General features: G+C 44.4%; 1 protein-coding gene across 1 annotated transcript; it reads right to left on the bottom strand.

Annotated features, from left to right (window-relative positions):
- Positions 1 to 14,701: 14,701 nt before the first annotated feature.
- On the bottom strand, positions 14,702 to 16,585 carry LOC101410631 (EZH inhibitory protein). Its single transcript, XM_012527768.1, has one exon. The coding sequence runs from the start codon at positions 16,583 to 16,585 to the stop codon at positions 14,702 to 14,704; it is 1,884 nt and encodes a 627-aa protein (XP_012383222.1).
- Positions 16,586 to 17,243: the final 658 nt, after the last annotated feature.

Raw genomic sequence — 17,243 nt, forward strand, 5'->3', positions numbered from 1 at the left:
GAGGGGAAGCAGGGCTGACTGAAAATCACAGTGATGGCAGGGCCTGGCTTCTATCCACCCAGATCAAATTGCAACCCTAGCCTAGGCTCCAGCCCCACCTCTGATAGGGAAGAAGCTTAGGGGACTTGCACGAGCCTCTCTGGGGAACTGCAGATGCTTTTTTTTGGCACAGACTGGATACTCAGACACCAGTAGCTCCATCCCCACCCACCAATAGGAGAGGAGGGGAGCTACGTTTCTTCAGTCTCTCTGGGCAACTTCAGGTGCTCTCGGACTGCACAAACTAGTTTGTTGAGCACCTTCGATTCCATCTCCATGCCCCCATACCCATAGGATAAGAAGAGGCTGGTGTTTCTTCAGCCTCTCTGGGCAACTGAAGGTGCTTTCAACACAAACATACTGGATATTTGGCCACCTGTAGCACCATCCTTGCCCTACCCAAAAGGATAGGAGGGGACTGGTGTTCCCTCAGCCACTCTGGGCAACAGCAGGCACTTTCAGCTTACAGGGACTGAACTGTTGGATACCTGTGGAACCACCCTAATCCCCAATAGGAAAGGAGGGCACTGGTGTTTCCTCAGTGCTTCAGGGCAACAGCAGGCACTTTATGCCTACACTGATTGAAATGTTGGCTGTATGTGGCTCCACTTGTACCCCCAAAGGCCAGAAAGGACAGTAGTCCGTGAACCCCTCAGGGCAAATGCAAGCACATTTACCCCACATGGATTAGATTGCTGAGCAGTCCCCTGAGTCCATCCCTATCACTGGCTGAGAAGGAGGGGCCTGGTGCTACATTACTGTACCTGGGCTACTTTGGTCATTTTGGACCCACATGGCATAGATTGCTGCCTGCACCTGCAGCTCCACCAGGCAGCTATAGAAAGGGCATAAAACTTCATAAGTTTTATGAACAGACCAACTACAAGACACTTACCCATCATAATGTGAAATGCTAAAGACAAAAAGAGAATTCTGAGAGCAGCAAGAGAAAAGCAATGCATAACACACAAGGGATACCCAATAAGATTCAGTGCTTATTTTTCATCAGAAACCATGGAGGCAAGAAGGTAGTAGTATGATATATTTAAGAAACTGCAAGAGAAAAACTGGCAGCCAAGAATCTTATTTCTGACACAACTGTTTTTCAGAAGTGAGGGCAAATTTAGAATACTCACAGATAAACAGAAACTGAGAGAGTGTGTAACCAAGAGACGGGCTTTGCAGGAAATAATAAAGGGAGTGATACAGCCTCAAAAGAAAAGACAGGAGAGTGAGGCTTTGAAGAGAGTCTAGAAATGAAGATTATATCAGTTAAATTACCTAGAGGAATAAAAAGTGTGAAGATAAATAGGACAGATAAAACTCAAAGATTAAAACGGGTGAAGAAAGAACTGCATTCACAGTAGTAACATTCAATATTAATAGATTAAACTCCCCGATCAAAAGACTGGCACAATGGATAAGAAAATATGAGTCATGTATATGCTGTCTACAAAAGACTCACATTAGGCTCAAGTGTACCAAAGGGTTGAAAGTGAAATGGTGAAAAAAGACAGTCCACACATGCACTGACCAAAAAAAGCTGGAGTAGCTATACTTATACTGGATTAGTAGACGTTAAAAGTAAAACTGTTATGAGAGACAAGGAAGGACATTGTATATTACTAAAAGGGGCAATTCACCTGGAAGAAATAACAATCATAAATCTATATGCACCTAAACAGGATGCCACAAATTACATGAGGCAAACGATGACAAAACTGAAGGAAGAAATAGATGTCTGTACAATAGTAGTTGGAGACTTCAATACATCATTCTTAGCATTGAATAGAACATCTGGGCAGAGGATCACTATATAAAGAAACAGAGAGCTGGAATAATATAATAAAAAGACTAAACCTAATAGATTTATACAGAACATTGTACCCCAAACCAGCAGAATGTACATTCTTCTCAAGTGCTTATGTATCTTTCTCCAGGATAGACCGTTTGTTGAGTCAAAAGAGAGATCTCAATGAATTCAACAAGACTGAAATTATACAAAGCACTTTCTTTGATTATAATGAATAAAACTGGAAAACAAGAGGCATAAAAAGGAAAAATTCACATATTTATGGAGATTAAACAAAACACTGTCAAATAATCAGTGGGTCAAAGAAGAAATTACAAGAGAAATCAATAAATATCTCAAGATAAATGTAAATGAGAAGACAATATATCAGAACCTCAGCATGGCTGCGAAGGCAGTGCTGAGAGGGAAATTTATAGCTCGCAATGCTTACCTTAAAACAAGAAGAAAAGAGCTAAAATCAATGATCTAACTACACAGCTGGAGGAACTACAATAACTGCAAACTAATCTCAAGGTGAGTAGAAGGAATGAAATAACAAAGGTCAGAGCAAAAATAAATGGAATTGAGAACCCCCCAAAAAAAGAAAACAATAGGCAGAATTAACAAGACCAAAAGAAAATGTAGATGAAATGGAAGAATTGCGAGGAACATAGGAACAACCTACATTGACCCTAGAAAAAATAGAAGATCCCAACAAAACAATCAAAAGTAAAGAGGTTGAGACAGTCATCAAAAAACTCCCCAAAATGAAAAGTCCAGGATCAGATGGTTTAACAGGTGAGTTCAATGAAGCACTGAAATAAGATTTACTACCAATCTTACTCAAGCTCTCCCAGAAAATTGAAGGAGAAGGACTGCTACCAATCTCATTCTACGTAGCCTTCACCTTAATACTGAACTCAGATAAAGATACTACAAAAGAGAAAATTACAGACCAATATCTCCAAAGAATATCGATGCAAAATCCTCAACAAAATACTTGCAAATTTAATCCAAAGACATATATAAAAAAATTATACAACACAATCAAGTGACTTTTATCCTAAGTGTGCAATAGTGGTTCAACACAAGAAAATCCATTAATGCAATAAACCACGTTGATAAATTGAAGAAGAAAAACCACCTGATCCTCTTGACTGATGCAGTAAAGGCATTTGACAAAACACAGCAACCTTTCTTGATAAAACACTCTAAAAGATAAGAATAGAAGGAAGTTTTCTCAAAATGGTGAAGTGCATACATGAAAAACCTACACCTATCATTGTACTCAATGGTGAAAGACAGTGAAAACTTCCCCACTCAAATCAAGAACAAGACAAGGATGCCCACTGTCACCGTTGCTTTTCAATATTGGGCTAGAAGTTCTAGCTAGAGCAATTAGGCTAGATAAAGAAATAAAAGGCACCCAAATAGGAAAGAAAGAAATAAAACTTTCACTATTTATTAATATGATCCTATGTCTAGAAAATGCTGAAAAGTCCATAACAAAGCTCCTAGAATTAATAGACAAGATCAGCAAGGTGGCGGGATACAAGATTATTATACAAATATCAATAGAATTTCTATACAATACTGATGTGCAATCGGAGGAGGAAATCAGAAAGAAATTCGATTGATAATAGCAACTAAAAAAGTGAAATACTTAGGAAAAAAATTTAACAAAGGAAATAAAGGACTTGTATTCAGAAAATTAAAAACATTGCTAAAAAAACCCAAAGGCTTAAGTAAAGGGAAGGATATTCTGTGTTCATGAGTTGGAAGGCTAAATATATCATTACAATGTCACTTCTACACAAACGATTAACAGATTCAACACAATTCCAATAAAAATCCCAACAGTTTTTTTTTTTCAGAAATGGAAAAGCCAATAATCAAATTTATTTTTAAGATTAAGGTACCCTGAATAGCCAAAAATGTCTTGGCCAATGATTTTTTAAAGATTTATTTTATATTTGTTTATTGCGCCCATTATTGTTTGCACTCACTGTCTGCTCTCTGCGTCCATTCACTGTGTGCTGTCTGAGTCTTCTCGTCTTCTCTTTAGGAGGCACTGGGAGCAGAAACTGGGAAATCCCATGTGGGAGAGGGGCACTCAAATGCTTGAACCACCTCTGCTCCCTGCTTTGCTGTGTTTCTCATTGTATTTCCTCATTGTGTCTCTTTGTTGTATCATCCTGTTGCATCAGCTCACCATTCCAGGCTATCATGCCAGCTCACTGTCTTGCTCATCTTCTCAAGGAAGCTGTGGGAACCTAACCCAGGATCCTCCATGTGGTAGATGGGAGCACAATCACTTTAGCCACATCTGTTATCGGGCAAGTGACTTTTGACAAGGCTATCAAACCCACCCAGCTGGGACAGAAAAATGTATTCAACAAATGGCACTGGGAGAACTGGATATCCATAACCAAAAGAAAGAAAGAGGAACCCTGTCTCACACCTTATACACCAAATGAACTCAAAGCAGATCAAAGATCTAAATATAAAAATTAGGACCATAAAGCTCCTAAAAGAAAATGTAGGAAAACATCTTCACAATCTGGTGGCAGGTGGTGGATTCTTAAACTTATGCTGAAAGCATGAACGTGGAAGAAAAACTATGGATAAATGGGACATCCTCAAATTTAAACACTTTTGTGATCCAAAGGACTTCATAAAGAATTATGAAAAGGTAGTCCACTCATTGGGAGAAAATATTTGGAAACTACATATCTGATAAGTGTTTGATTTCCATCCTATAAAAAGAGATTATACAACTCAAAAATAAAAGAGCAAGAAATCCCATTTGAAAATGGGCAAAAGACTTAAATAGGCATTTTTCCAAAGAGGAAATACAAAAGGCCAAAAAGCACATGAAAAAAATGTGGAAATGCAAATATAAATGACAGTTAGATATCATCTCCACCCCATAGAATGGGGTGATCTTGTCTATTAAAAAAAAATGGACAACAATAAGTCCTGGAGAAGATGTGGAGAAATAGGAACACACCTTTACTCTTGGTGGAAATGTAAAATGGTGCAAACTCTGTGGAAGGCAGTTTCATAAGTTCCTCAGGAGGCTAAATATAGAACCACCATATGGTCCAGCAATTCCTCTACTAGGAATATATCCAGATGAACTGAAAATTGTGATCTGAACAGAAACTGCATATTGATGTTCATAGCGGTGTTATTCACAATTTTCCAAAGATGGAAACAATCCTAGTGTCCATCAATCAAAGAATGGATAAACAAACTGTGGTATATACATACAACGGAACACTATGCCGCAGTAAGAAGAAATGAAGTTGGGACAAATACGACAATGTGGATGAATCTTGAAGACATCATGATAAATGAAATAAGCCAGACACAAAAGGACAAATATTGCACGGTCTCATTAATATGAACTAAATATGAAGAACAAACAAATGGAGTTAAAACCTAGAGTATAGATTAGCAGGAGATAAGAGGTTGGCTGAGGAATATTGATGCTTAATGTATGTAGATGTTTTAATTAACTTGGCTGTAGAGACTTGGAAATGGATAGAGTTCATGGTAACACATTACAGTCAGTAGAACTAATGTAGCTGGTCTAAATAGGGGATAATGCTTGAAAAGGGTACGCTAAGGGTGTAAATTTCAATTGAAAGAGAGCTAGAGAATAATCTAGGGACTGAATAACACAGTGAACCCAGAGGTGGATGAGAATTGTGGTTGATGGTACAGATGCCAAAGTGTCCTTCTGTGAGCTAGAGCAGATGTACGCCACTATCGCAGGGTGGTGGCAACGTGAAGCACGGGGAAAATATAATTAATGTGGCCTCTAGACTATAGTTAACAGAAATACTGTAATATTCTTGCATCAATGCCATTTATGTACTGTGTTAAGAATGGGGTGGTCGGAGAAATTGTACACTGTGGACCATATTTAGTGGTAATAGTCTGATGATATCATCTCATAATCTGTAACAAATGTTCCAAAACAGAGTAGTGTGTTGGTGGAGGACTGTTGTATGGGAATTCCATACATGTGCATGATTGTTTTGTAAGTTTGCTTTAGTAATAAAAATACATTTTAAAAAAGGAATTAAGTTCTGATGCATGCAAGAAACTGGATGAACCTCAAAGACACCAAGTTGAGTGAAATAAAGCTGACTCAAAAGGACAAATACTGTAAGACCCCAATCATTTGAAACAATTAGAATAGGCAAACTCGTAAAGTAAGAATCTAGAATACAGGTTCCAGGGAATGTGGTGGGGATAGGGAATGGGAAGTTAAGGATTAAAATGCACAGGGTTCCTATTTGGAATGATGGTAATGTTTACTTAATGGATGGTCGTGATGGTAACACAAGATTGTGAAAGTAATTAACAGCATTGTACTATATATCTGCCTGTGTATAAAAGGGGAACTATTAGATCATATTCATGGTAAAAGTAAACATTTTAAAATAATCCACGGAACTATACTACCCAAAAATGAATCCTTCATCTTGTCCCCTTAATTCTCTGAGAGATTTTAAGTGGCAGAGAGTGGTGTCTGGCCTGTATGGAGGGGACAGAGGCCCATAGAAAGAGACACTGCAGGAAGGGCAAGGTGTGTTAAAAACCAGGGATGAAGGAAGCGGACTTGGCCCAATGCACAGGGGGACCGTCTACCATATGGGAGGTCCGCGGTTCAAACTCCGGGCCTCCTTGACCCATGTGGAGTGGGCCCACGCGCAGTGCTCATGCACACAAGGAATGTCGTGCCACTCAGGGGTGCCCCATGCGTAGGGGAGCCACATGCGCAAGGAGTGCACCCCATAAGGAGAGCCGCACAGCATTAAAAAAAGTGCAGCCTTCCCAAGAATGGTGCCGCAAACACGGAGAACTGACGCAGCAAGATGACGCAACAGAAAAATGACCAGATTCCCATGCCGCTGACAACAACATTAGCAGACAAAGAAGAACACGCAGCAAATGGACACAGAGAACACACAACTGGGGGGGGGGGGGGGGGAAGGGGAGAGAAATAAATAAAATAAAGCTTAAAAAAAAAACAAAACCAAAAACCAGGGATCGACTTCCCTGGTGCCAAAGGCTTACTACCAATCACTACTAACTGGTGATGCCACTAGAAAGAGACTTTGAATAAAAGGGTCAGTTTATACCAGCAGAATATCTCAGTCTGCATGTAGTATCATGTGTTAAAAACTGCTGTTTGATCTTGCATAAAAGGGGAAAATGGCAAAGACAAGTGAGTTTATATGACTAATAGTCTTCAAAACAGACTCAGGAGGTCATCAGAGCGGTTGCACTTACGCATGCCTCAGCAGGACCCCAGAGAGAGCCAAAGTAGTTACAACCCCCGGTACTGGTTCTCCTGAGGGCTACAGAGGCCCACAGGCTCTATGGTCATAGCAGATGGCTCTGGAGTTCAGTGCCTTGTCAGTGGGCCCTACTTTGGAATTTGTGTTCCTGAGCATGATGGAGTTGGACTCAGATGTGACCTTTCCACATGCCTCTTCTGCCACTTTTACTGAACCTGTGGTTGATGCTAGGGTTGGTGTATACTCAGGAGACTTGAATCTCTGGACCGGCCATGTGCTAGCTCAGCCCTGAGCCTCGGCAGAGTTGCCAAACCTACCCTCTGGTTCGTTGGACTTACACAGGTCAGCTAACAGGGAGGTGAAGATAGTCAAGCACCACACCAGGGAACCGAGAGTGCCTACAACTGCAAACAGGAGAATTGCACCCATCATCCATGTGGGACCTAAGCTGCCTCTCGATATAGAGGTGGAGTGGACATCACCATCCCAGGGTCCACAGGATGGAGGAAAATAATATGAATTTGAACTATTGTGACTAGCAATGGAAGAAATCGTAGCACTGATGTGGAGAAAGTGGTCACGGTAGTTGCTGAGGGCAGGGAGAGGGAAGAAGAGATGTGACATGGGGGCATTTTCGGGACTTGGAGTTGTCCTGAATGATATTGCAGGGACAGATGCAGGGCATTATATGTCCTGCCATAACCCACTGAATGGACTGGGGTATAGTGTAAACTACAATGTGAACTATAATCCATGTGGGGTAGCAGTGCTCCAATATGTATTCACCAAATGCAACGAATGTGCCATGATAATGAAAGAGGTTGTTGATATGGGAGGAGTGGGGTGGGGGTGTTGTGGGGTGTATGGGAACCTCTAATGTTTTTTAATGTCACTTTTTTTGTGATCTATGTATCTTCAGAAAAATACAATTGAAAATGATAAGGGTAGGGGTGGGGAGTAGAGGATATGGGAACCTCTTATTTTTTTTTTAGATTTATTTTATTTTATTTCTCTCCACCCTCCCCCCCACCCATTGTCTGCTCTCTGTGTCCATTCGCTGTGTGTTCTTCTGTGTCTACTTGCATTCTTGTCAGTGGCACCAGGAATCTGTGTCTCTTTTCGTTGCATCATCTTGCTGCATCAGCTCTCCGTGTGTGTGGCTCCACTCCTGGGCAGGTTGCGCTTTTTTCGCGTGGGGCGGCTCTCCTTGTGGGGTGCACTCCCTGTGCATGGGGCTCCCTTATGCGGGAGACACCCTTGCGTGGCAGTGCACTCTTTGCACACATCAGCACTGCACATGGGCCAGCTCACCATATGTGTCAGGAGGCCCTGGGTTTGAACCCTGGACCTCTCATATGGTAGGCGGATGCTCTATCAGTTGAGCCAAATCTGCTTCCCCTCTTATGTTTTTTAATGTAACGTTTTGTGTAATCTATTAACTTTTTTAAAGAGATAATTAAAAAATTAAATTAAATTTTTAAAAAAGAAAAAACCCTCAAGAGAGGGAAGCGGCTGTGGCTCAATTGATTGGGCTTCAGTCTACCATATGGGAGGCCCTGGGTTAGCGTCCCAGGGCCTCCTCGTGAAGGCAAGCTGGCCGGTGCCCGGAGAGAGCTGACGGCCCACACCCAGGGAGAGCTGCTGACCTGTGCCTGCGGAGAGCTGTTGGCCGTGCCCACGGACAGCTGGCGCAGCAAGATGACACAACAAAGGGAGACAAGCAGACACAGAAGAACGCACGGCGAATGGACACAGAGAGCAGACGGCAAGCAAGCCACAAGGGGGAGGGAATAAATAAATAAAACACATAAATAAATCTTACAAAAAATTTAGAGAGAGTGGCAGGAGCTAGAGTGCAAGAATGAAATAATAACTAGGTGAGATTTTGGGTGCACTTCTCACATTGATTTTCAAACCAAGATCACCAAATGCAATTTAAAAAATTAAAAATGAATAACAAAAACAAAAAAGTGAACCCTAAGTTAAACCATGGGCAATTATAAATTGTTATGATAGTACAAAATAAAAATGTTCCAACATCAATTGTGCCAGGTGTTCCACACCATTGCAAGCTATTATAGGGTGGTATATGGGAATCCTACATTTTATGCATGATTAGTCTGCAGACGCACAACCTTCCTAATAAAGGAAAAGAAAAAAGAAAATATACTACCTAGGGAAACTTGCATAGTAGCATGTCGAATTTAAAGACTTGATGACTACCCTTGAGCTAGTTTTGCCATTTATGCACACATGAAAAGTAAACAATATTGGTTCCCTGTGAGGCTACATGGGAATTTTTTATTTGAAGAGTTCAAGAAATAAGTATAATTACAATAAGGAAATCATTAGCCTTTCAGTTTTTATTTTCAAGACCTTACATGCAGTTTTTTTTAATTGTCTTTTTTTAAAGATACATAGCAAGAATAACACATTAAGAAGCATCATTAAAATCCTGCAAGGCTATTCTGGCTATATACAGAGATAGTAAATAGACTCTGCTTTAAAATGCTGCATCTTTAAAATACCTTTTAATATTTTCTGGAATTACATAATTGGTATCAATAATCATAGGAAAAAAAGCAGGAACTCTTGCAGATGTATTAAAAAATATGTGTGGAGAAGAAGAAGAAACCCAAGTTGGCCACAGAGTAGGAAGCTCTAACAATCAGCTGTTCCCACAGGCAAATTAATAATCAGCCAGGATCTGTCCATACTCACTGTTTGGGGGAAGTCTGGAGACCAGAACACAGTGCACCAACCAGGGAATAACAGACAGACGATACTAACAATTTGCAGTGAAGAATCCTGACTAGATTCCTCAACATTCCAGAGGCAGTGGACCATTCACCACTTGCAAGGTGGCTTCCTTAGGACCCACTCCGTAGCTGGAAGCAGAAGCTCTCATTCCCAAAATCAGGGGAGAGGGAGGGGCCTAACACCAACTACAGCGGTTGACTGGCTAATTCAGCTAGCTGGAATCCAATCCTGAGCATAACTGAGGTTTACCTGCCCAAGCCACAAAGAAGCCAGCAGAATCTGTGCTGTTTCCGCCCCTGGCAGGAGTGGAAAAGGGATGTTGGCATCTAATCCAGAATGCCCAGGTTGGAAAGCCACTGCTTAGGCCCCTACACCAAGCAGGAGTGGAAACTGGGTGCAATTTTAACACGTTCTCTGGGCAAATGGGGCAGATTCACACTGGGTCCCAATGCCACTGTAAGGATGGGAAGCAAGCACTCTCTAGCGGGAAGTGTGGGCAGATTCACCCAGCCCACCTTGAAGAGCTGCTGCACACTGGGCTCCAATATGTCCCTGGATGGAGAGGAAGCTCACACTTTTTAGCAGTCAGATTCACCCTGACCACCTTGAAGGGATGCTGCGCAGTTGGAGCCCCTAGAAAGACAGGAAGCGTACACTGTATCACAGGCAGTGCAAGGAGATCCACCCTGTCCACCTTAAAAGGGCCCCTGCACTCTGGGACCCAACAACTACTCCTGGAAGGACAAAAAGCACCACTCTCTCTGTGGGTAGTGCAGGCAGATTCATACCTCCCACCTTTAAGAGTTGCTGCCCTCTCATCCCTAAGGTACCCCAGGAAGGAGGGGAGTCTAGAGCAGTCTGATCACTCTTTCTCAAGATAGTGCAAGCAGAATAACCCTGCCCACCTGGGTGGGGCAGCACAGAGGGTGGCAGTTCATCTATAGACTCAGATCTCTGGGAGTTGTGCAACAATTTCATCTGGGGTAGGCTGGCAAGCTCAGCCTCAAACATGCCTCCACCAGGAGCTAAGTCAGCTGAGAATTAAAGGCACATAATAAACTTAGGGCAGTACAAAATAGTTCAATAAATTATACTACCTGCTGAGTTCTCGAGGAAAGTCTAGATTGGGGGAGACATCAAAGAGAAGATTGGAGAACTTAGGGTCTCTTCTCCAGAGCATATTGGAATCAATCTACACTGCATTCATAGATACCCTGAGTCTGTTTGGACTGGGAAAACAGAGCTGGGAAGGTTGTCTCCAGAGGGACACTTATACCAAAATAAATGCAATGAATGTGCCACGATGATGGAAGAGGTTGTTGATGTGGGAGGAGTGGGGGGATGGGGTGTAAGGGTGTATAGGAACCTCATATTTTTTAATGTAATATTATTTTACCTACGTATCTTTTAAGAAAAGAGGTGTAAGGGTGTGTAGGAACCTCATATTTTTTAATGTAATATTATTTTATCTATGTATCTTTTAAGAAAAGACAATTAAATAATTTTTTAAAAAACGCATTGGCAATATTTAAACTAAAATAGGTTATAATATATTCCCCCAAATCCCAAAATTCAAGTGGATGAGGACACACTCACCAACAGCTACATCACTGCATGGTATCTGTGCCTGTGCGGGAAGTACAAAACCAATGGCATAGTGTCTGACTAATTTGATAATAGGAGAACTACAACCTAGCCTACAGTTACTCAGTATAAAGAGCAGCTGAAACTGGAGGGTGTTAGCCTTTCCAATACAAGGGCAAGAGGCACACTTAAAGGAACTCTGAAGGTGCTGAAACAACATAGCCCTTGTGAACTCTCAAAACTGACAATCCAGGGCTACTTTCTGGGACAGGATCCTATGTTAGGGGAAACTCCTGGGGATGTAATCACAATTCAATAGGAAAAAGACAAGAAAGAGGAAAGAAAGGACAAGGTTCAAAACTGTGCTGTCCAAACATGTACACACATGTACACACATGTGGCTCTTGAAAAATTTTAAATATGGCTTGTCATGAGAGTAAAATATACACCAGATCTCAAAAACTCCATAGGAAAAATAAAAAATATCTCATATAATGATTTTTATAGTGTTTACATGTTGAAATGATAGTATTTAGAATAGATGGAGTTAAGATATATTATTAATTTCATGTGTTTCTTTTTACTTTTTTAAATTTGGATACCAGAAAATTGCTAATTACATGTGTGGCTACCATTATAGTTCTATGGACAGCACTCTGTATTACTGAAGTTTAAAATGTCTATTAGACAACACAAGTGCAGAAATAGATTAGGCAGTTGTATATACATGACAGAAGTGCAAGGGAATGGGTGGGAGTGGATATATAAATTTGGGATTCATCAGCTTAAAACGATATTTGAAGACACTAGACTAGGAAGTAAATTCCTAGTCTACGAATTCCTTCCCTATGAAGCTAAGGTGTGTAGAAAAACAAAACAATAACAAAAAAGTCTGACAAAACACTGAGAACTTGGAAACTCCAATACTTAGACATGTGGAAGTTGAGGGACGTCCAGAAGAATGCTAGGCAACCTCAAAGAAAATTCCTCTAGAGACCAAGAAAGAATAAGTACATAGGAGGATGGAGAGATAGCTGTGTCAAATGCTGCCAAAGATTAATCCTAAGAAGTTCCCGCAGAATTCTGCAGTCTGGGTTCTTGCCGTAGGATGGTACTAAAGGGTAGATTGTGGGAATGACCCAAGGTCATGGGAAGGAAGAAGGGTTGTAGTCAGCAGGGATTTTTTAAATTTTGGTGTGATGGGCCCGAGTTAAGGATACTGAATTAGGATCTACTCCAAGGCAGATCAAATTTCCAGGAGAAGCATTAAAATAATAGCATGGAGTAAGGTGGCGGGATATCTGATTCAGCCCGCAATACTCACTTACTACAGCAAGGAACCTTACCTAGGCCCTGAAGTAACGCTTCCCTCAAAATCTGGGATATGAAGTGGCATTGTAGGGTCAGGACCACCCCCCCCCCCCAGACAAGATAAACATCTGTGGCATCTCTAACTCTCTGGGGCTAAGCTACAGAGCTAATGACACATACAAACCAGCCACTAACCTTTCAGTGCCTGAGGTAAAAGTACAGATGGACTCCTTTGGCCCATGTCTTGCATATCCTCATCCCATGGCCAGCTGTCCTACACCACAAGGCACCTCAAACCTAACATTGAGAACCCCTCAGTCTGCATCTCTATACTTTGTCTCCCCCTTGCTCCCAAAAATAGCAGCCATTTGGTCACCCTTTGGGCCTAAGAGTGTCCATACCACTCTTAGGAAGTCTCAGACCTTCCTTTCTTTCTCTGGAAAGACCCCGAAAATGGGGCCTTGGAGGCCTCAGAAGCAAGTTTGGGGAACTTGGATATCAGAATCATTATCTACAAAAGTGGCAGATGTTGGGACCTGGTGGACACATCCCCTAGTCTCTGTGGACGCCTAGCTTTGTGGTGTTAAATTCAGTATGAGGAACGCCTAAGCAGTGCCCTCTAAAATGTTGTACCCAGGACAAGGCTGATCTTGATCAGGTGTAATTTTGTACACTTTTCTGGCTACACACCAGAAAAGCAATGGAATTGAGAGGAGGAATATGTGAAAAGACAGGAAGGGAGTACCTTCCTTTTCTTTTAAATATTTTTTTCACTCTATTCACTTTAATGTACTCTACCACGTTTGTCCAACTTACCTTTGTAAAAAAAAAAAAGTTGTCTCCTCACAGAGATAGCCCTATGGTTAAAGTGGAAAATGTAGAATGTAGAAGAACATATCACCAGTTACTCCAACAGTCTTACATTTCCTTGTTCACAGCATGATATGTGCCCATCCGGTTCTCTACATATATGTCTACACACACACACACAACTCATACCCTCATACCTGCTCTAAACACAGTATTATTTTTTTTAATTGTATTATCCATTAACACATGTTTCACTAAATATCTGACAAGTTTCCCTTCTTCCACCTCATAAACTTTTCCTCCTCCAGAAACTGTGACCTTCCCCTGTCAGGCTATTAACCCCTAATGACCCCCTCTGCCCCCTCCCTGACCCTGACTCTCCTCTCCCAGACCTTCCTACTTCCATCAGTTATTTTCACCCTCACACTGCATCATGCCCTGCCTCTTCCCAACCCTGGATATCTCCACTAACCCTCCATTTATCCAGCCACCTAGGGTTAAACACTGACCTCCTTTCTGGTCCAAGTTGTAAATCACCTAATGCAAAGACGGTATGAAGTTTCTAAGTGGGAGCTTACTAGACAGAAACCCACTTCAGACATAGGGAGTAAAGACTGCTGTCAGTATTTTACTTCCTCTCTCTTCCAAAGAGTCAGTTAGTAGGCTGACTTTCTTTCATCCTCGAAATATGATGTAGAATTAACAATTTTTTGACAATAAAAAAATTCTGTATTTTTGAAAATGAAACCAACATTTTTATTTTATTCATTACAAAATTCATTCTATAAAAGGCAACTTGAAAAAAGGAAATCTCGGGGGCATAGGCAGGCCCTTTTGAAGGAGAAGGGGGCCTGGAATCAAAGGTTAACATCAGGTAAGTGCTGAGTGGTGGAGTCATGGGGAAGGAGGCTTCAAAAGTGCTCTTATTTGTTGCTGGCTAGCAAAACTCTTAAACTACACAGGTAACCAAGGAGCAGGTGGCCAATTCAGCATAGTGAATGGGTGTCAGTTACTTCTTTGGGTCCTGGATGGTGCTTATCTCGGGTCACAGAAAAGGAAGTGTAGCAGCTGACGTGCTCCCTACTTTGGCCTACTCTCTAGGAGATGCAGGGCTCAGGGCATCTAGCTCAGGCAGCAAGGCACGCCTAAGGCTAGCAGGGCTAGGAGTGGAGATGGAACTCAGGCCAAAACACCCAGGAAGAGAGGAAGAGGCGCTCCAGTCAGACAACCCAGAGGGAGAGGAGGAGGGGCCCAGGCTAGGAGACCCAGGGGGAGAGGAGGTGGTGCTACTCTCACCATCTAGCAGCGCCAAGAAAGGAAAATATCTGCCTGGAGGTGAGGGTGAGGAGGCACGCATGCGGAGCGCACGAGCGGGCTGGGAGGCAAGGCTTGGGACTTCCGGATCAGGGGAGTTTGAACGGCCCTGGAAGACAAGCCTTCTTAAGGCGAAAGCAGGCGGGGACGAGGGACCCTGGCCAGTTGGCCCAGGTGGAGAGGGTTGCCTGCGGAGGGCTGATCTTCGCTGGGTGGCGCAGCTACGGAGGACAGGGCCTGACCTGGATACGCGGCTGCGGAGAGCAGGGCCCGGCGAGGTGGCGCGGCTGTGGCGATCAGGAACCAGCCTGGATGCGCAGCTGCGGGGAGCAGGGCCGGGCGCGGTGGCGCGGCTGCGAAGAGCAGGGCCCGGTGGGGTGGCGCGGCTACGAACTGCAGGGCCCGGCGGGACGGCGCGGCTGCGAAGAGCTGGGCCCCGCGGGTTGGAGCGGCTGCGAAGAGCAGGGCCCCGCGGGGTGGCGCGGCTGCGAGGAGCAGGGCCCCGCGGGGTGGCGCGGCTGCGGGGAGCAGGGTCTGACCTGGATGCGCGGCTGCGGAGAGCGAGGCTCGGCGGTGTAGCAAGGCTGCGGAGAGCAGGGCCTGGCGGGGTGATACGGCTGCGGAAGGCTGGGCTCGGCCCGGATGCGCGGCTACGGCGAGCAGGGCCTGACCGGGTTGCTCGGCTGCGCAGAGCAGGGCCTGACCTGGATGCGCGGCTGCGGAGAGCGAGGCTCGGGGGCGTAGCAAGGCTGCCGAGAGCAGGGCCTGGCGGGGTGATACGGCTGCGGAAGGCTGGGCTCGGCCCGGATGCGCGGCTACGGCGAGCAGGGCCTGACCGGGTTGTGCGCCTGCAGAGAGCTGGGCCTGGCGGTGTGGTACGGCTGCGGAGAGCTGGGCCGGGCCCGGATGCGCGGCTGCGGAGAGCCGGGCCTGGCTGTGATGCGCGGTGGTGAAGACCAGGGGCCGTCGGAGTGGTGCGGCTTCGGAGAGCAGGGCCTGGTGGTGTGGCGTGGCTTCGAAGTGCAGGGCCTGGGCGGGATACATGACTACTTGTAGAAGCCTGAGAACGAAGGCTGCGGCTGGGCTGAGACCTTGGAGAAGATGGCGGCAAAGGTTCAGAAAACTGAGGCCTGGAATCCCTAGTCAAAAGACTCACAGCATTCTGAGGCTGGGCAGGCTCCTTGCTGTAGGGGTACTTATTGCCTCTGTTGTTCCCTGTGCTCTTGGTCTGGGTCACGTGTCCCCTGATCTGGCCAGTGCCCCTTGTGGGTTTCCCCATGGTGACTTTGCTGCCCGCGTGCATGGTCTGGATATCCTGACCGGTCTCGGCCACCGCACATTTATGGTCTGCGTGAGAACTCTGGCTTCTTCGGTGCTTGGAACTCCTTTTCACCTGCCCGCAGCCTGTGGAAGGCATCCCGGGGGTCTCAACAATGATCGAAACTGCAGCAGTGGTGGAGGAACCTTCCGAGATGCTGTACACAGAGCCAGATGGAGACTGGTCGCTTGATTCTGGAGGAACCCAGGCAACAAGATCTGAGCTGCTGGTTCCGAAGCAGGCAGGGACGACCTTGTTCTTGTGCCCGATGGGCATTTCATCCCGGGTGGATTCAGGTTGCTCCTGCTTCTGCTGCTTCTCCCAGTATGACTGGGTGGCCATAATGCCAGGCTCACAGAGTCGAGATGGAGGAGCACCACGGCAAACACCGCCTCAGTAGGGCTAGCGCTAGATTAGAAAGAGGGGGCGGACCCTAGTCCAATATTCGCTTCTGACTGGTGAGCTGGATATCACGAGACTTGCCTATTTCCCAGAGCAGTCCAATCCAGATCTATCTCACGGCAAACTAGAGGGTGTGCTGCACCGCTCTGGACTCTTGTGTGGCTACTTAAATAATGAAAATTCCCCCATCCTTAATGAGGAACCCTAAGGGTATGCGTGTGTGGAAACTGGGGCGGAAGGGGGTGGGGAACAAGTGGCTGTCTCTGGAAAATAATTACGTAACCCCAAATCACCTTGTCAGTATCATTCTGGTGGCCCAATCTCAAGAAGCTCCTTGAAAGAAAAATCACGCTGGCCACTAGGAAATATTCCCTACCCGGACTTCTCCCCTAGAATCTAGTCAGGACAGTGGACCCATAGGGGCAGTCTCTTTACTCTTCCAGGCATATGGATGCTCTCACAAGGGTAGGGTAGATGGTAGGGTTGGAGAGAAGCTTGAAGGGGAGAAAAGTGAAGAAGCTTACACTGTCTGGGCTCAGGGTGTTTAGCACTATTGCCTCCTGCAGGTTCTGGGCACTAGACAAGAAATTAGAAATTT

This window comes from Dasypus novemcinctus, chromosome X (genome assembly GCF_030445035.2).
Source record: "Dasypus novemcinctus isolate mDasNov1 chromosome X, mDasNov1.1.hap2, whole genome shotgun sequence".
NCBI classification, from domain to species: domain Eukaryota; kingdom Metazoa; phylum Chordata; class Mammalia; order Cingulata; family Dasypodidae; genus Dasypus; species Dasypus novemcinctus.

What these genes read in the sequence shown, in the direction of transcription:
- LOC101410631 (XM_012527768.1), bottom strand. Translation starts at nt 16,585, where the DNA reads ATGGCCACCCAGTCATACTGGGAGAAGCAGCAGAAGCAGGAGCAACCT.